Source organism: Chroicocephalus ridibundus, chromosome 9 (genome assembly GCF_963924245.1).
Source record: "Chroicocephalus ridibundus chromosome 9, bChrRid1.1, whole genome shotgun sequence".
Classification (NCBI taxonomy): Eukaryota; Metazoa; Chordata; class Aves; order Charadriiformes; family Laridae; genus Chroicocephalus; species Chroicocephalus ridibundus.
Genome location: NC_086292.1, coordinates 38,922,380 through 38,942,767, shown reverse-complemented (window position 1 = coordinate 38,942,767; position 20,388 = coordinate 38,922,380). Strand labels below are relative to the sequence as shown.

General features: G+C 38.6%; 1 protein-coding gene across 1 annotated transcript; it reads right to left on the bottom strand.

Moving 5' to 3' along the window:
• Window positions 1–2,338: 2,338 nt before the first annotated feature.
• On the bottom strand, window positions 2,339–16,779 carry GATM (glycine amidinotransferase). The gene is made up of 9 exons (XM_063346258.1): window positions 16,627–16,779; window positions 15,991–16,209; window positions 10,753–10,948; window positions 9,414–9,604; window positions 7,967–8,104; window positions 7,508–7,672; window positions 5,576–5,639; window positions 5,358–5,474; window positions 2,339–3,392 (listed from the first exon to the last, which is right to left on the bottom strand). The coding sequence occupies exons 1-9, from the start codon at window positions 16,693–16,695 to the stop codon at window positions 3,280–3,282; spliced, it is 1,272 nt and encodes a 423-aa protein (XP_063202328.1). The 5' UTR covers window positions 16,696–16,779; the 3' UTR covers window positions 2,339–3,279.
• Between the last annotated feature and the right edge of the window lie 3,609 nt (window positions 16,780–20,388).

Below are 20,388 nucleotides of genomic sequence, written 5' to 3'. Positions count from 1 at the left end.
AAGAACTTGTATTACTGGCAGAAAAAAAAACCCCAAACAACAACAAAAAAAAAGAAACAAAAAAACCCAAAACAAACAAAAAAAAACAACCAAAAAACCAAACCACTTCAGAAGCATACTGGTGGTTTCCAGGCTGAAAGACTTGGTACTGTGCACGCAGTTTAAGATAAAAAAGAGCATTTGACAAGGGATAAGCAAAAAAGCCGGGAAAAGGCTGACATGTTTATAAAGTCAGAGTTTTGTGCACTAAATTTAGTGCCGAGTAATAGCCATTTCTAAACGGAATTTCTTTTTTGAATAGAAAAGAAAAATTCTGATCCTTTGAGACTATACCCAGATTCTTTTAAACACAATTCAGTTTGCCCAAAAGGGTACAGAAAGGGAGCAATTCCATCTAATCTGTCTATTAACTTCACCTAAGTAAAACAACAAAGTTCCTGGTTATGAAAGAAAAGTGATACAAATCCTTGAAGCTGATCTTCAAATGGGTCCTAGAAATGAGAAGACTAAAGCTAAACTATGACATTATAAACTTTGAAATAAATCTTTTTCTTATGGTCTAAATAGGAAAGCTTAGTAAAAACATTGCTTTCCTGTTAAACTAGAAGCCTAAACTTCCTAGTCAGTACTTTCATTTGATTGGATTGGTTATTTCAGCTTCCTAAAATGAACTGAAGAAAAAAAATCAGTGAGAAAGACCTTCTGTAAAGACAGCTTTGTGCCAGCATTAGAGCTTATGGATTTATCATCAAAGTAATAATTGCTAGACTTTCTTTAAAACCCTAGGAAAACATGTAAGTGTTGAGTAGATTCAGAGTACATGGTTCCATGAAAGCACATCACATGCCTAAAAAGAAACAGCCCACAAGCAACAGAGCCTGAGAATCAGAGGTGAGAATCCATACAAAACAACAAAGGCTAAAAAAGAATTCTAGCATTTTTCCCCTCAAACTGAAAAAAAAAAAAATTAACACAAAGGGTGAACTACAGTCCTTGTTGGATTTTCTGCCATTTGCTTTTTGCATTTCTCCCAAATAGGTATAAACAACTACCCAAGGTTCTTTATAAATTTTCAGTCATGCTCACGATTGGATACCCATGCCTTAATTCAACACTACAAATCAGAATAGCATATGAATGGTGGTAACTGAAAAACTTTAAAGTTCAGGCATTTGTTGGGAACTAAACTTAAGCTTTTAGTCTAATGCTGAAGCTAAATGTGTCTTGAGTGTTTCCCTGTGATGTCAAAATCTCCAGTCTATGGTATTTTTGAAGGAACTACACCTTCATTATCAGAATAAACATACAGATGTCCCCACCAATCCTTCCTCTGCTATTGCTCTGAAGAACAAGAAATAAATGACTGATCACATCGGAACAGACAGCAGTGTGTTTCCCAGAGAAAGGAAACATTAAGGTCATGGTACATGCAGCACTTTCATCGCTAGGGGTCAATCACGTTCTTTCAGGGGTGAAAAAGAAACTGTGATAGTCTTGTACCACAATTGCTTCAGAAGAGTACACCGAGATGAAGTCAGAACATTTGTAATGTTCGTATAAAGCACTACTGCCCTGTCAAGTAGGAGTCACGCGTAACATGATATGAAAGTGCAGTCTCCTTAGTCCTGGACGGGCTGCATGTGTCTGCTACTAATCCACATTTGGCCAGAGCTTTTAATGATTTCAGGCTGTACCTTGTGCTATCTTATGCCAAGCACAAACACACAGATATCATTTCAGCACTACGGCATGCAGAACAATGGGAAAGATGACCTGCTGCACGCGCTCCTCTACACAGCTGTCCAGCTCCATTGTCAATAGTGGAAAGCAAAGCTTGGTTACAGCAAGACTCAGATCAATTTCCATTGTCTAAAGAGCCTTGATTTTAAAGGGAAAAGAAGGACCCATCTCTACATGGTCAAGTGCTGGCAGCTGTCTCCTTAGCTCTTAAAGCATTCTAGCTTGTTGACATATAACCTGTTTAGACCTACCCAACTCTAGGTAAAATACGGTTTATATGTGATCATGTTATGCCTGACATCTTTTTTGTCAGGGTGCACGACCTTGCCTGACTTAATGGATTCCTCCACACTCTGGTAAGAACTATCTATTAGTGTTACTTTCCCCCACTCGTCATACTTCTGTGCAAAACAGAAGCAGAAACATACTACATGGACAATATAGTACAAGGGTTTTCTGCATTATACAAGTGCCTAGGATGTTACACATTTTACAGAAAAAAAAAAGATCCATGTGTATTTTGTATTTCCATCTGTGTTCTACAAACATGTACGCATCCAGACATTTCATGCTTGCTCGTTTTCAGAAGGGCAACACATTGAGAATGCAAAAAAAACTTTATTAACATAAAAAGTACATATTCAGTAATCAATACTCAAATTCCTCCACAGCATTTGGCATTTTTGATACCTCTTTCTGTATCTGCTACAGATGGAGGAAGAAGGGGTTGTAAGGTGTCAGAGGTTTAGACTTAGAGGGGAGTTTTTGGTGGGTTGGTGTTTTTTTTTTTTTTTGTTTTGTGCCTTGTTGAGTTATGTAAACAATTCAGAGTGAAACCTCTACAAGCAGAATATTAGCTATCAGTTGTACACTTAAAAGTTAAATAAAAATCAATTTCAGCAATACAAAAAGCAATATAAAAAGGTATTCAGATGCATGACATGCATCAGAAGAAAAATGTAGGAAGACATGACAAGACTTGTCTTAAAAGTTAAATCATACTGGAAGTTCTCTGTAAATATCTGTATGGCTCGACGCAAAACACATTATAAAATTACTTGGTTCCATAAGAGATCTGTACAGTTGCATCTATTTTAACCTCATTAAACACAAATATATTAGAACAATAGACTCATTAAAAGGAATAAGAAAAGTTTACTCAAGTTTAACATTTCAAGCTGCCTATTTGATAGAGTAACCAGAGGTAGATGTCCAATACTGGTGGCCAAGCTTTCCCAGCAAGAACTTTTAGCTATCTTGTCAAGTTTTTAGATTCAAAGCCAATGTGAAAAGGCTTCATAGATGAAGTATATCTTTCAAAAAGCCAGCCAGAAAACCTCTATTGCTGATGGAACTAGTTTCAATTATACTGCTGAAAGTGAAGAGTATGTGAGAATAAATCATTTACCAGACCACTGTAAGGACACCACTGACCAAGCACTAGAGCTCATGCAGTTGTTTTAACAGAAGTGAAATTAATTTGTTCATTTCCTATGCATATTTTAGAAGCTGAACCATTGCCACCTATCCGGCTCATAATTAGTCAAAGTAAGATTGCAGGGTACCACGGCGGCGGATATCACATGTCCAGCAATGGAAACCACCTCCCAATGAATTGGCATGGCGAATATTCACTTTAATTGTAGAAATGCCTGCAAGAAACATACATTGCATACTTTAAAATTAAAATCTCAAATTCATGTGGTAAGCTTTGATCAGAACATTAGATAATGCTTTATCAGATCATATGGCTAGATGCAAGTACAGAAAGTATTTCCTACTCATTTGTTAAGAATTTATTCTCCCAAATTCTAGGCAGAGAACAAGCTAGGAACATCACTGGCTTGTTTATTCCAGCGGTACCCTCAGGAATATACAGTGCCTGGAGCACAGCTGGTGTTTCATGTGTTATGATGTACCAGTAATAAAAAGAAAAAGTCAGTTTTTGCAGTATGTGAAGAATTAGCTGAAATTCTGCTACAATATATGACCAGGGCACATTTACATAAATCTGTGTGAGCATTTATGGTTAAGACACTGAATGTGCTCTTTCAAGTGTCTTTCATAAAAAGAAGCATCCAGAGTACAAAGCTCTGGCCTCTCTCTCTCTGAAAGGGGAAAGAGGCTGTTTTACTTAACTACCTAGGTTAAGCTTCCTCACACTTCTTTTAAGCTCTGATGTTTCAGCTGTGGCTCAGTTTATACAAAGTCCTGACAGATGGATTAGGATCAGAAGACTTTTCTGTTATTAAGTTTGCCTTTTTGCTTCTTGGTACTCTCAGGAGCAGCTCAGTAGAATCCATCATCTAGGTCAGCAATAGTTTTGTTCCCAGTAGACCCATCTCAGTCCTAGGAACTTACTGACTACAGGAGTTTATTTAGAACTCACAGGGACTGTGAAGTTCAAGTGTGAAAGATACGTCATGATTAGCATTAATAGCTTCATTTTTAAGTACTCTCAAGCATTTATAAACCCTCAGCTCCATGGTCATGCAGAGAATTAAAATAAACTAAGATTGAAACACTACGTGATTCACTAAAGGTTGTATAGCCAGTCTTTACAATCAGATTAAAGCATTAGATTGCACGGTTCTCACCTGCAATCATCTCAGATTTGATGAAAGCTTCAATAAGTGCACTCATATCCATGGCATGAACCCTTCTGCTAGATTAGCAGTTGCTGTCTTCCACCTTTGGCTCATTCTCTCCTTCACATCATTTTTCTCCCTTTAAAGGAATCTTCTGCTACTGGGGAATATTATCTTTCACTCTACAATCAAAGATCCCTCACTTCTTTTGATTTCTCATCTGCCCACCAGTCATCTTTCTACCCTGTCAGCTTTTGCATCACCATGTACTTATCCTGCAGCAATAGTCAGCTGGCTGTAGCACAAAACAATCTGGCCACCATCCTACTAACCAACTATGAGACACAAGTAGATCTACCTACATCTTTCCCTCCCAGCATGATGGAAGCAGTTGGATTAACTGCATGAGTTCAGATTTTTAAGTCTATATTATTTATCTTTGCAGTGAGCTGTGCATAGTAAGACTTTCAGGTTTTATATTCAATTACAGTTCTCCTGCCACTGCATATCTAAAGGAATTCCACCCTATCATGAGGTTGCACCTCATAGGACTGATGCGCAAAAGTACCTGGTTAAGTGGTCTTAATTTGACAGTTTAAAGTACAATGAGTTAAAATGAGAAAAATCTGAAAGCATTTTGACAATGAGGGATAGCCAGCTCTACATCACTCAGCAATATGCACACTCAACCTCTCCAAGACAGACTTTGACCTCCAGACTGAACAGACAGTTTTATGCTAAAAAGGCTCATTCAAAAGCATGCTAGCAGTAACTTTAATTGCTACTCGTGCTTTTATTTGCTGCAAGCTGTAGGGGGCACAAGATGCAAGAAGCATATATTCATATGACTGAAATATTCAGGAGAGAAATCACTGAATGATTCTTACTTGCTAATCCAATTGTTTGAGTACCTTTTCCAGTGCTGGCTGCTTTGACTACTCTAAGCGAAACCTTCGTTCATCCTGATGTGCATTGTTGGTATCGTGATCATTTTGTTTTAAGTATATGTTGAAATACATAAGGACATACCCAGATTTTCAAACATCTTCTGAATTGATGTCTCATTGGCATCCACCATCACTCGTTTCTCATCCAGCATTAGGACATTCATGGACAGCCATTTAGAAGACATCCACAGTGGGTGATCTAAACACAGGAGAATGAACCTTCTACTGTACCAATGTCACCGCATATTAATACTCTTAAGAATACTCTTGAAATTCTTAGAAAAGAAAGAGTGAATATACCATCTGGGATGAGTGGCATTGGGGGGCGAATCACAGTCCAGCCTGCTTTCTTGAAGAGCTCAATCTGAAAGAGCAATTAGATTCTAAACAAGAGTCTTAAAGCATCACATCACATCCTACAACCTATGCCACACTTCCCCAGGCTTCTTCAATATACATGACGTCCCCTTCCCTATGTTCACTACTTTTGTCCCCATTCAAGTTCCATCCACAAATCCAGTTTTCATACAAGCATTTTTTGAAAGCCTTTTCAAGCTTTGCATACCACTAGCATTTGTTTCTACTGGTTTTATATATGCTAGGTATACTAAGACAAAAGGTAACGCACGCCATTTGGAGCCTATGAAGTAAAGATACTCATAACAGCACAAAGGAATTAAATTCTTTATTGTTTGTACTGTTTCTTCCCATATGACTGTAAAAGTCATTAATATGAATTACACTGCCATTTATAGAAACAAACCCACCAAAACCACCACATAAAATTATGTTTGCATCATGCTTCATAAGAAACTTAATATGCAGTTTAGTTAACAAAGGAAACAAAATAATTTAGGTCTTCAAGAATTACACAGCTAAATTAAGTTAAAAATAAGAGGAGAACATTTTGGCTAAGGAGAACTGACTTTTCCACTTCATTGTCTGAATACTTGGAAGAGCTCTTTATTCAAGTGTTACCAGGAGGTGGAGCTCCCATTCTGAAAACTCACTAACCAGCCTGGCCTGCCAGGATTTTTAAAGAGCAGCCCTCTTTCACCTGCACCTCCGCCCCATTTGCCAGTCGTCCAGAACTGCCAAATTAGGTTTTATGAAAGAAAGCTGCATCTATCTTTTCTATCTACACAGACAGCAGTTTTCCACTAAAAGAGTCCCAGCACGTGGGTTTAACAAAAAGTGACCAAGAGCCTCCTCTTGCAAGGAAGATTATGAAAAACAGGGGAAGAGAAGAGGCAAGGAAAAGACTATGATTGTTTTAAAAAATATATTCTCATAACGGATATTACAAGAGGCAGTAATTCAATGGGACCATTTGCATTGAAGCCACTTGCTGAGAAGAGACTAATATTGCTTCTAAGAGCTAGGCTGTGCACATGGTTCCGTAATGTCTGCTGCACACAGCTCTATCCCACTGCTTCAGTATCAGCTCAGCTATTCCCATGTGGTTGTACAGATTCTGAAATCATGGGGATCCTCACAAAAAATCTTCAAACACTGACAGTACAGGTAACATGTCTGTAACATGAGTTTGTACTCTCTGGAACACTTTCTGATCTGATTGCACTGTTTAGCAGTATTAGCTTTTTCTGAGTGAAGTAGTAGGTTTTACATACCGAACCATGTCTCTCCTACTCTTCAAAATGTATTTCTCACTCAGTTTTTCAAAACTGAATGCCTGAGGAACTACCAGCCTCCTGCCATTGGTACAGTTAACCAATACCAAAGGAGAGGCTTCCAAAATAAGAATAAAAAAGGGGGATTACTCATCTGAGCAGCAGGAAACCCTCAATTTCTCCTTGGGTACAATTAATATATTTAAGTAGTGGAAGTGTTCAGACAAGTAGTATATCCTTTGTACTTGCTTTGATACTACACTATTTCAAAATAGATTGCTTCCATCGTATGTATGCTCTGTACATCAGAAGAAACACACAACACATCTGCCTAGTCTCACAGTAGGTAAGCATAAAGAGCCACAGCAGAAAACTGGGGGAGAACAGTGGTCATTGCACTGCTGAGAAAATTCTAGAGTCAAGATGCAAATACATCTGTAAGTTCCTGAACAACTGTCTGAGTGCTATTTAAATTCAATAATTTAATATTATTCAAGTGTATACAAAATAAAGTTGTGGATTAGCAATTATCGAGCAGGGACCTAATCAAGCTGAATTATTTTTAAAGCACAAAACACTTTCCCTTCTGCTACACTCTTACCTGGTGGCAGGGACGATCTGGGTTAGAAAGCACAAGGCCAGGTCCAATGATATTAAAAGTGGCATCAATGTGCATAGGGTTAGGATCCTTAAAGGATATTATATGCACTCTGTAGTCTGGTGCAAGATGTCGCCTCATCCATTCAATGCCCATGTAATTTGTAACCTGAAAACAGGACATAGTAAGTTTCACCAGGTTAGAATATAAAGTGCATCTAAGCTTAGTATATCTAAGGTTTTATTCAAATAAATATTTAAAGCCAAAACAACAGAAGTTTGTGCCTTTAGCTAACCCCTTAGCTATAAGACAGTCTCAGCCGGTACATCAGACATTCTATGAACAGCAACTTCTTTTGTCAATACTCTTATTTTAATGCTGTTCAGGAATTTAAAAAGACAGAAATACAAATATCAATCATTCAGATAGATACCAAAACTGTTGGAAGAAACCTTTGCTTACCTGGCTCCTTTGTACAAAGATATCTCTTCCAGCTCTAATGAAGTCAGCAGCATCAAAGCATGGCTCAAATTCAGTAGTTACAAATTTTCCCTGAGCAGCCAGTTTATGCCTGTCTTCAACAGAGTGGATTGGATAATCCTAGTTATAGAAAAAGGAGATGGTAAGGGAAAGTTTTCAAACTATTTCCTACTGAACAGTATTTTGAAATTGAGAAAATAAGTTTATAGCTAGTTTGTTCCTTGGAGGTGGTCTGGTTTACTTGTTACTAGAATAAAAAAAGCAAGCACAAATGTGGAAGTTTAAGGAAAAGGTTTAAAATACATTCAAGAATAGGTGATGGAGTAAGAGACAATAGTTATATTGAGAAATTAAGTGCTTTTCAGAGCCACTGACTCTATAATATTCCGGCTTCTGGATAAAAAAATATTCATTACCATTGGAGTTTAACGGTCAGACCAACAAGTCACTGTGGAGTGACAGAAATACTGGGATGTAAGCTATTTCCTAACAAAGGTGGACTCCCTACTTTTTCCACATTTTAGAATGTAGAAGGTAGATCTTCAGATATTGTAGAAGGTAGATCTTCAGGAATTTAAACAGATTTTAGAATGAAACAATGCAATTCAGAACAAATGAGGTGTAAAAAAAACCCAGCGAACAAAAACTACTGGATAAGTAGTTTCTATATTTTAGAACAGGGTCTGGAAGTTTTCCAATACTGACAGATTACTAGTCTAAAGTAATTCTGTTTAACAAAGACTTCTTTGCATCATTGATAAGATGTCACTGTTCCCAGAAAGTTATGATCATTCCACAACCAGTTTTACTGCACTTATTGTAGGTGCTCTTACCAAGGTCCTAATGCATTTGGGGGCCTATAGGAAACTACCAAAATTGTCTGAGTCAAAATTATTACAAAAGAAAAAAATTAAAGAAAAAAAGTCACTTAAATATTTGGAAGGTAAATACTCACAATTTAGATCCCCCACTATTTCTTTTACATAACTTTCAAAATACTAATCATCATGCAAGACAAAGATCGTGAGGGTTTTTTTCCTGTGACAAAATATATATTCTTTCCCACTTTCCTGATACACTCAGGACATACCGACATTCTTAGGGAATCTTAATTCTTTAATGTAACCTTTGTGATGTCTTTCTAGCATTCCTTCCTCTTCAGTAGTCCTAAATTACAGCCAGTAATCAAAACAATTCAAAGCAGACTTGAATTCAATAGACACAACTTCCTGTTTCTTATTCCCTAATTGCACACACTCGGTTTCATTTGGAAAGGCTACAGAATATTTGCATACCACTAGTAAACCCGCAAATTTCCAGATTTGTTTTGTTCTCCCCCCGTTTTGTAAAAGCTAGATATCAGGTTGAAACTATCAACAAAATTCTATATAACCAGAACTGAAGTTCTGAAGCACAATGAGAACAATACCTGATCATAGAGTTCATCTGCCATTGTGGGTTTGGGGGCAGTTGTCCACTTAGCACCAGAGTTGAAATAATCTTTGATTATTCGTCTATATGCTCTGTACTCAAAGAACCGAGCACGCCAAGCCATAGGCGCTTCAATAATTTCATTTCCCACCACCAACAGGATGTCTCTTGGCATGGCAGCATACATACCTGAAAGGAAAAACGCCATTAACCTATGAGACAAATATGCTTTTCTCAGCTCTTTCAGTTTATTCACTTTTCACCCTCCTTTTTACCACTACTTCTATCCAAAAGAATGGCAAAAAGCATCTTTAGCAAAGTCAAGAAACCAGCACGTAATCTGAGGTCTTTACATTCTTCAGTAAATTTTCAAAGTTACTTTTTTTTTTTTTCCAAAATACATGCAACTTTTTCTACAAAGCCTTCACTTCATAATTTGGTTAATGGAAGTTAACTAGACAAATGCTTATGAATTACTCAGATGACTTCAAAAGGTGATGATGGGTAGCAAGTTTTCCAAGAGGACCTCATTTCTTTATATGCCATCCTTTCAAGAAGTGTTAGTACAGAAGAGGAATTTGATGGAACACAGAACTAGTGCAGGAAGCAGTCCCATTAGACTTTTCATCAATATTATCTGTTCCCTAATGAATTTGAATTCCACTAGAACAACTTAAGAACATGTCTGACATGAAAAGAGCCTGGAGACCATGCTTGATGCACAGCTCAGTACAAGCCAATGTGCTCTTACTGAGGAATCTTGGCCTGAAGGTAAAGAAACATTCAAGTTTTGTTGACACTAGTGAGGATCCTCCTGGAAAACTGTTTCCAGTTTTGGCCTCCATAGTTTAAGATGGATCCAAGTCTAGGATCCAACAAAGAGCTATCGAGACAGTCAGGGGGGCCTTACAGCACATGACCTGGGAGAAGAAGCGGAGAGACCTCAGCTTATTTCATGTTGCAACTAGAGGACAAAGCAGTAACAGTCTACAGCTAATTTCAGGGCCATTAAACATGACAGATGAACATTTTTTGGTAGTGTCAGTGACAACAGAGCAAGGGAATCAGGCAACAGATGCTGGTGTGGGAAGTTCAGGCTCGGTATTAGAAAAAAGTCTTTCATTAGGAAAACCATGCCGCACTGAAACAGATCAGCAAACTGGGTGGCAGAATCTCCATCCCTGGAGATTTTCCAAGTCATAGCTACACAAAGCTATCACTGACCTCATCTAGCACTGGCAGTAATCCTGCTCCAAGCAAGAAGGTAGACTAGACATCCAAAATGTCTCAGACAAGAGCTAAACAGAGAAGGCCTTCAACAATGGAAGAACATTTACCTGTAGACTCAAAATCAGGTGTTTTATACTTCACAGACCAGTCAATTGGATCAGGCCTCTTGACGATTACACCTTCTCTTTTCAAAATATTGCACATCTCTTCAATTTCAGCAATAGCTTTTTTTACATGGTCTTTGGGAAAGCTCTGGCCTCCAAATTTCTGATAAAATCCCCAATACTTTTCATATGTGTTGGCCTAAAACAAAAGGACAGGTAAGTAACAAAGAATAAGCATCAGTGTTTTTGGTAGAGTGAAACAGATGCATAAGACACAATTCTTAATGTCCAAAGTTTCTTGTTCTTTCACTGACTTCCTGTTGTTTTATATGTGTTATGACCCTAACAGGTCATACTGTGCCTTGTATTTGGTTCCTGCAATATTTTGAAGACTTGATAAGAAATGTTAATGATCTGCTGATTCTTCTAAAATAAAGGGGCAGGAGAGGAGGGGTGGGAGGGGGAAAGGAAGGGAGAAGCATCGATGCTTCAGATAAATGCTCAATTATTCCTGGTTGAGAATTCATATTCTGGTAGCACTCTGCTATCTTTACTACTCCTATTTATACACACCATTGGTAAGGTTTCACTCAGATGTTTTGTGATGTGCACGTGTCCAATTATTAAACTTGTGTTAACTTGGTGTTAAGACTATTTGTAGTTGTGAATGGCTGATGTTTTCACGAACACTTACATATAGTAACAAAGGTAAGTTTCAGCTGTATCTGCTAAGCAGGTTCATTGAACTGGCAGATAATTTCAGTACTGCTAACAGACTGTATATGTGCCATGATGCCCAAGAAAAAAAAAAAAAGTCCTCTGAGGAATAGCAGGGAAAAAAGAAATGCCATCTGGAATGTAGAGAAGTAAGAACGCATTTCATTGCCTCTTGCAAGTTTAGTTTGACTTTTAGATGGGATTCAGGATGTTTTGTTTCCTCGTATTTTTGGATATAGATGGATCAATAGCTTATATTGTTTCTACTGAAGGAAATACTATTATAATAAATAACATAATAAATATTTCTAGAATTCTCTTCCCCTCTTTAGCCTTAGCCCTACAGAAAGTCTCATTATTTATCAAATCACAGATAAAACCCAAGAGACTACATTACACTTCAATCAGTATTTAGTGGCTAGTATAGCCAAGTAGCCATGAAAGATTTGGTCCTTATTACACTAGACCTGTACAAACACACCGAACACAGCAAACACGACTCTGCTATTTAATAAAGCTAGCTGACATGTTTTTAAAATGAAAACAACCTTGAGCTTATCTCCAAAACGCACACATCCATAGTCACCTTGTTAAAACCCCACTTCGGTACTGTCACAGTGGTGACATCGGGAATTCTAAAGCCATCCCAAGTACAGGTAACATGCCTTGTTGGCTAGAAGGGGCCATACTTCAGGTACAGCAGCAGTCTAGAAAATGCAAGAGATACTAAATTCACCTGTCAGAGTTGGATTAAAGCAAGTACAGCATTTACAGGCCTAAATCCTCTGCTCCTGAAATCCTGTGATAGTCTTCTCAAATTAAAAGCTAATTCAAAATAACATCCTAGTTCTCACGGTTAAGAGAATCCGGACATATAATCAAAACGAATGATGCTGCTTCACTTCGGTGTATCTTTGAAAGCATTTCATTCAGATTTATAAACTGTGAAACCAGCAGTTTTGATGGGTCTCTGCTAACACTAACATGACAGAGGAACAAGTACATATGGAGCCCTTCTGGAACTACAGCAGAAGGGCTCAGGAACAGGTGAGCAAGTGGTCAGGCCTTCCTTCTACCAAACTGAGTCCTGCTCATTCAGGCAGCATGAGTGACAGCAAGGGGATGCAGGAGAACCTGCCCTTCCAAGCATGAGGTCATCTGACACTGCAGTCCTGACTACCTTTCAGAAAGCAATGTTCTGGACAGAAACAATGTAATGATTTTGTGCTAATACTGTCAGTGAGCCCCAAGGAGGCAAGGCCATTCATCTGAAGGCATGCCTGATCTCCTTTAACAATCCAGGCCATCCGCTCTACTCTCTACTATTTCTGGATATTTGCCCTCATGCTAGAGGGGTAAGGCAGAAGGAAGAGAAAATTCAACCTTTTAGGCATTCTTAACATTTATATAGAGAGCCCAGGCAAAGATCTCAGCATGGCCATCCTCCTCCTCCAGTACTGAAGCTTCTTTCCATCCTTCCCAAAGGATTTGTTCTTTTTCTGTAAGTGAGGTCTTGGGTAATTTGATCACCTCAGACTTGCCAGCTGTTGAGATGTCACATGCAGATCACAAGAAGTGCCTAGCACTCCTATGGAAACCTGTTCTGCTAATGAGACAAATTTGTCCTAAGGAGTAAAACTAGTTATTTTCAGAGCCACCCATGATGTATTTGAAGATCATTAATTCATAACAGGTGCGGCTCCCCTCTTCACCAGGTGTCCTCTAGTAGTGCTCTTTTCACACCTGGGAAATTATACTTGTCTTGCATTAATATGATGGCATAATCTTAAAGTTATGACAGACTAAGGGCTACCACCATGCCACCACTCATATTCCCTACCTTCTGAATAACTGGGAAAAGGGTATATGACTGGGACATCTCTTTCATACCAACTCAGGGTTGAGATTTCAAGCCCCTTTGATCATATACATACAACTCATTTCAGACTAAGTGTCAACTCCTTCAGAAGAATACATCTGAAATGTGATATTTTTGACCAAAGTGCTAAATCAAAAAAGGGCATTCTCCTAATTAACGTAGTTGTTAATCTCCTAGTTAAGATTTCCCATGTTTCCCAATAGTGTATTTACCTCTACATAACCTACATAGCCCATTTCAAGCTCCCAAGAGGATATGCAAGTGTCAGCTTGTTAATATTCATCAGATATGTAGGGCTCCCTATTCAGTTCATTCCTTCCTCCTTCTTAAGCCAAGCACATCATTCCCACATCACAGCAGAGAGACCTGTGTATACCAAAACCACTTCTCAAAGTACTGAGTGGAGCCATATTTCCTGCACTTAAATACTCTGTAAACAGACATGTATACAATCTTAAGACACAACTTAGAAGTACCTCAAAGCAAGTATATAACAAACTTGAGTTATAATTTGAGATGTGTTTTTTAAAGCATCCGAGGTCCAGAGCTTCAATTTTTCCTTACGCAACTCAAATTCGCTAGTTTTAAGCTGCGGGTTTTATAACCAATGACCCTCATTTATACTTGGCAGAAGGCGCGGGATACACATCAACCCCAGTATTGCTACTTACAAGGACAGTAACAGGGATTTCTGGCTATTGTATTACACTAGAGCAGCACACACATACATGCCTTACCTTTCAGTCACAGAGAGATTTGAACAGTAACTGAATCTATTAATATCTTTCAGTATTGGCGAGATAGGATTTGGGCTATTGTTTGGATTATTCAGCAAAAACCCCAGGTAAAGTTACTGTTGTAATTTCTACAGCAAAGTTTAAGACAAAAGCAGAGAAAACAAGAGGAAACCACATCTCAGCTGGCATGCTCTCTTACTGTTACCTGTTGTGGCCAATGTATCCTTTAGATTTGGCAGTTTACATAAAGCAAAGCTAAACTTAAAGCGCTTTAACCCCAAGTTGTAGGTATTTGAATTGCAGAGATAATTCTATACTTTGACATTCCTCACTGAGCTTTTGATATTGCATGTAACAGAAAGTGAAGTTCTGACCTCGTTTGATTAGTTATGGCTTAATAGGCAGTAGAACCAGGCTAGCTTTATAGCATGTCACATTTCAGGCAGTTAGATATTTGAAATAGTATTTTTTTCTGACAGTAAAGCAAGCCCTTGACCACTACTTGAGAACAGAATTTTGTCTCATTTAATGTTACAACGTAAGTTAGACACGTTTTTTCCTTACTCTTTCTGTACGTTCATTATGGCAGTGTGAAGTACATAAATGCACATACATACACTTGCGTATTAGACATGCCAATCCTCATTGACTTCTTTTTCTGAAGCTACTAGAGTATCTTTGGAGTGTCTAAAACAGGATTCCAGAGGTTGGTAACTGAGCTTCAGCTTTCAAGGAGTAAATAAAGGTTATAATGAAGTCAGTGGTAAAATTGTCATTGCGCTCACTGGGGCCAAGATATCATCTCAAGTGTCCTGATACAAGTCAAATTACTCTTCTGTCTCGGGATTAGAACTACCAAGCTGCAGTAATTCATTCACACTCCTCCAACTACTTTTGCCCAGAATCATAGTCCAGATTCTAAAAAAACAAACGTAAAAGGGGATAGGGGAAGTCTTCTCCACAAGTACGTCCCAAACTTCCTCTAACTACCATTTCTAGCACTTTAAACATATTTTCAGTATCTTTGTTTGTCATTTCTTCAATGCCAAATCAGAAAAATTCACCTTCTTAATTGAGGTCTTCCAGTCAACTTTGTCAAGATATCCTTTGAAACATTACTAAGGTCTTTTCAGCAAAAGTAGCGTAGCAGCTCATTTTGCGTTATAGATGTGGATTACATGCTGCCTTGGAGATAGTACTGTACTATGACACAGTGGAAGAGAATAATTCAGGATCATCCCCATGAATGCAGGTAACAACATACACTTAGCAACTTTAAAGTCCAAATAAAGTACACAGTAAAAATCTGGAGCAAGCCCATTGTTTGAGTGCTCCTGTTCTAAAATACAACATTTCAGAGAACAAAGAAACGTGGGTTTATTTAGGTAGCCGCTGTAGTTTTAGGCACAGAAAAACACTGAAAAACAGAGGAGTATGTGTTTCCATACAATACTTACCACAGCACATAAGAGCTGCACTGAGCTATTTAAACAGAATGGTCCTGCTAGTCTACAGCTATGGAACTCTGTATTTCTCAGACTGTGAAGTAGTAAAGTACACCTTTTTTCAAGCAGTAACCCTACTTTTGAGCCCAATTAAACTTTCATCAGTCCTACCAACTATCTCAAAAGCTACAGTATGCACTTTGATAGCATCAGGGCTATATTACTAGAGCAGACTGAACGTATTAGAGATTCTCTCTACTACTAGCTGTTTTACAATTCAGTTGAAAGAAAAAGCTTATTTCCCACCAATATGGCTATGTGCAAAGTTTCACAGATGTAAACAACTCCTTTGAAAGAAGCAGCTTCAAGAGTAAATACCAGACCTTGTTCACCATAAACCTTAAGCAAATTGTATATATAAAAAAGTGCATTATTTCCTTTTTAAGTTTGTTTTATTGTTTACCTTAACCTCCACAGAAAAAGGTGGGACGCATGCATTTTCAGCTCTTCCCACAATGACCTCTTCCAGTGGGTCCCATTCATTGTACGAGCAAACAGGACAGTCCTTAGGCACAGGGCTAGTGGCCTTGTTGTCATCAGCAGCACAGGTGTTCTGGGAGGCTGTAGCTGCCTGGGTGCTCTGCAAAGATCGCTGCACCCATCCTGTAAAGACTCTTCCAAGCTTAAAATAAAAATGAGAATGAAAATTAAGTTTCCCTTACAAAAGGCAAAGGGCAATGGTTCAGTCCATGAGCACCTTAGTCTGTAATCCCAAAGCAATGTACATTATTTGGAGCACTAACAGAAACACACCGTTTGTTACAGACACTCTAATCTATTCACAACCAACTAGATGCTCAAATCTGCCTTTTAAAATACACTCAGTTTAGAAGGGTAACGACATAGGAGCACAGCATTGACAGTGGCGACTGGAGTCACTGAACTCTGTGCTGCTGACCCGGGAGGATGCACGGGAGAGTCAAAGAAGCCTGTAGCTGTTCCGCGCCCGCTCACAACCCCCCGCACATGACCTCCTCCCGACGGAGCACCCTCAACCCCAGCCCCCAGGAGGCGGGCGGCGGATCTGCGCGGCACCAACCCGCCAGCCGATATAATGCGCCGCTTCGGCTCCCCGGCTTCCCCCGCGCAAGCACCGCACTCGCAGCATCTCTGTTCGCCGGCGGTGCAACTGCACCCAGCGCCCACCCCGCCGGTATTATAGCGGCCCGACACGCCCCGGCACCGCCCACTGGCTGCGGAGACACAGAGCGGCGCGGGGACCGTCCCGGGGTCGGGGCCGACGGTCCGGGCGCCCCCGGGCTCAGGGGTAGATGAAGGAGCGGCCGGAGCGATCGAGCCCCGGAGCCGGGCTGGATGAGGCAATCTGCAAAGCTGACTAACGGCTTCTTTCGACATACCCGTATTTCACGTTCGCAGATGGCTCTTTAGCAGCAATCTGACTCTGAAGGTTTCCAGTCAGGATTAAAATTCTTCTATAAAAAGTGTACTGAAGTGCATCATTCAGCTATTTTTAGTCATCAAATATGCATGTTCTTCATTAAACCTGTAGTAGACAAAAGAAATTCAATTTTACCAAAAATTCCAATTCGTATGTTAAGATTTCAGACTTTTAGACTCTTAACGTAACAAATTTATGATTCGCCTAAAGTATTTTAATTCTTTAGTTATTGAAAGGGTGCTTCAATAATAAACAATTTCAAATTCTGGCTTCTTAAAAATGCATACTGTGATATGATGAAAAGCCATCTTAAAATTAAAATCTAAAATGGTTAGCTTACACTAGCACACTTCTTCCCCCCTACAAAAATCTCTCCATGATAAAATGAACACAAGTATGTTCAAAAATACTATCTCAATAGAACTGCAGTTTACAACAAGAAATATGTTTGCTACCAGCTCTGCTCATATTTAGTAGATCCCCCTTAGCCTGACAGATTATTCTGCATTTTCTCAACTTTGCATGAGTTCACTTTTAAATCATTTGATTTTACCTTACAAAAGTAAAAGGCAGACATAGCAAAAATTAGTTTCACCTGAGTTGTTCTGTTTAAAGTTGTAAACATTTGCATGTTTCTTTCCGCCTTACAATTTTGCTTCTGCCTTTATCACCCACGCAGTGTCCAGCACTTCTTCAGCCTGGTTCAATACTCCTTCAGGCTATGGTTCGCTATCCAGAGCGAGTACACTGGGGCATGGCTGTGAACAGACGTGATACTTAACATTACTTCTATGTGTAAGATCGTAGGTACTGCTAGCCAACTCAGCACACATATCTACCGCAGGAGAAAGGTAGACATCATTAGTATTAATGTATATTAAAACATAAGCTACAGTTCTAGAATACAGCAAATCAGCTAGAGTTTTAACATGCCTTAGATACATGAGTAAGCAAGTTTTATTCTACTGGGTAATTAATCACTCAGCACTTTGCCTTTTTGGCACAGGTAAACGCTACACCTTCCCAGGACAAACAGAACAGCACGAGTTCTCTCTTCATAAATTTACATACTTCTCAGAGCAAAGTTAATTATTTTAGTTGGCATGATATCAAGCATGCTTTACCCTGTTTCATATGACTGCAGAACTTTTTCATAACTCACTCATCTTAGTTTGTTAGGACTTATTTGTAACATAATTGCCTCAAACACTATTCTTGTATTGAAAAGGATACCAGGATATTTTTTTTAGTTTCAAAAAGGAATTTTCTCGATGCTACTTAATTCCTAGTTACCAACTTTTGTTATGTATTTAATTTTTTAAAATACCACTAATTTTATGGTAGTTCTGCTCAAATGCTCATCAGTTTATTTTGCTAAGGTCACTCTACTCACATTGACCTTCTAAAAAAATTAATGATTGGCTCGTGGCTAAATCCAAAGGTCGTGCTTCTTTTTCTGTCCTTCTCAACTTATCAGCTAGTTTTGGACCTTTGGATCATTCTTTATCAACTCAGTTTACATAGTTTTTCTGACTCTGCACAATACTTCTTTTCCTACTTACTACATGTGTTTGATGCTTTATAGGGTCCCTAAAATTGTCCTCGCCATCATTACAATGAGCTTTTTGCTAATGCTCTAGCATTTTTTTTTATTTTTCTGCTGGACTGCAATTTTTTCTGCTCACATTTTATTTCAGTGAAAACATTCTTTCCCATATTTCAAAAGTCTGTTTCTACCTTTCTTCTTTCTACCAGGGGTAGTTCCTCCTGGACATAAGCCAATCTTCATTTAAGTAGAAGCAGAAATCCTTTCCTTTTCCTAACTGGCACGTTTATGATCTGAATTTGAAACCTTTACTCATGGTAAATAGCATTTCCCTTCCAGCCTTTGTTAATACCAGCCATTTGACCCCCAGATTGCCCTCACATGGGCCTTGATACCTGCAATGCTATCAATGCACTAACCAGCTAAAATGCATTCTAGTGGTATCCCTATGCTTCTTTCATCACCTGACCACTGGGTCACCTGAAAAAAAAAATCTCATTTGTCTCCTTAAAGCAGTCACTTAAAAAGCCTACATCATTTTATTCATTAACACCCAATACAGACTTCATATAGTTTGCATTTATGGTGTATGGAAGTGCCAATCCTCATAGTTCCCTCTATGGCATCAAAATGAGCATCCTCTTGTTTTTTGTATACTCGGTAGTTCTTCATATCTTCTTCTTCCTATTCTACAAGAAGGGCTTGATGTACCAGTGTACATTTTAACAATGACATAAATGATGGAGCACACCAGCAGTAATGATTATTCAAATGTAAATAAAGCCAAGTTCATTCATTAAAAGAAATTTACTTCAACATGTGGTTGACTCTGCAGGTGCTGAGCTCTTTGGATCATAAAATCTTATTATAAATGTTACTACACACAATTGCTAGAATTATTATAACACCTTGAAAGCTCAGCTCACTACCCAAAAGCTTGCCAATTATTTTCAAAACTATGTGCTGATCTAGTAAAGATATTTTCTTCCACTGCAAACCTCACCTCAGCATGGAATTTTAACTTGAAACAGGAACAGGAGCTTCACATTGCTATTGCTGAGATCTGGCCTATAAAGATTAACTAGGAAGTTGTTTGGTTTTTGGTTGTGGTTTTTTTTTTTAATGGGGCCCTATGCATTTTTTGTAATATTCTATCCATCATTTTTGAAACATTCTATCCATAATTTTTGAAATATTCTATCCATCATTTTTGAATGACATAAGGTGCTTTGCAGGCTTATATAAAACCATCTCATTCTGATAACTGGATAATCCATTTAAAGCAATGTGGTTCCAGTTAACAAAGAACAACATTGTGTCCCAACACCATTAGAGAATAAGATATTAAGTAGTAAAATTCTAGTTTAAAACCACAGAATTAGAAAAAGCAACAGGAGACATGCAGTAAAGAGAAGTTATCCTTGGCAAGAATCATAGAATTGTTAGGGTTGGAAGGGACCTTAAAGATCATCTAGTTCTAACCCCCCTGCCGTGGGCAGGGACATCTCCCTAGATCAGGTTGCTCAGAGCCCCATCCAGCCTGGCCTTAAAAACTTCCAGGGATGGGGCTTCCACCACCTCTCTGGGCAACCTGTGCTAGTATAAACTCAGCTATGTTTTAGGACAGTATGTGGTCTCAGTTGCATGTATCTTTCTCCAACACACATCTATTAGAGAAACAGAAGTCAAAAAGGATTGTACTACTGTTTAAATGTGAATTTCTATCTGTTCAGGACTTGACGTCCTGCCTTTCAGAGCAGATGTTGTTTAGATTTGTAATGTGGCATAGCAACATGCCTGAAGCACCTGAGGGACATGATATTTAAGGTTAAGGAACAGCTTACCCTTTCTTACCA

Excerpts from the sequence above, each read along its gene's own strand:
- GATM (XM_063346258.1), bottom strand. The coding sequence starts at position 16,695 with ATGCTGCGAGTGCGGTGCTTGCGCGGGGGAAGCCGGGGAGCCGAAGCG. Across the intron at positions 16,210-16,626 it reads CGCATTATATCGGCTGGCGG|CTTGGAAGAGTCTTTACAGG; the intron begins GTTGGTGCCGCG and ends TTTTATTTTAAG. Across the intron at positions 5,475-5,575 it reads AATGCCACTCATCCCAGATG|ATCACCCACTGTGGATGTCT; the intron begins GTATATTCACTC and ends TCCTGTGTTTAG.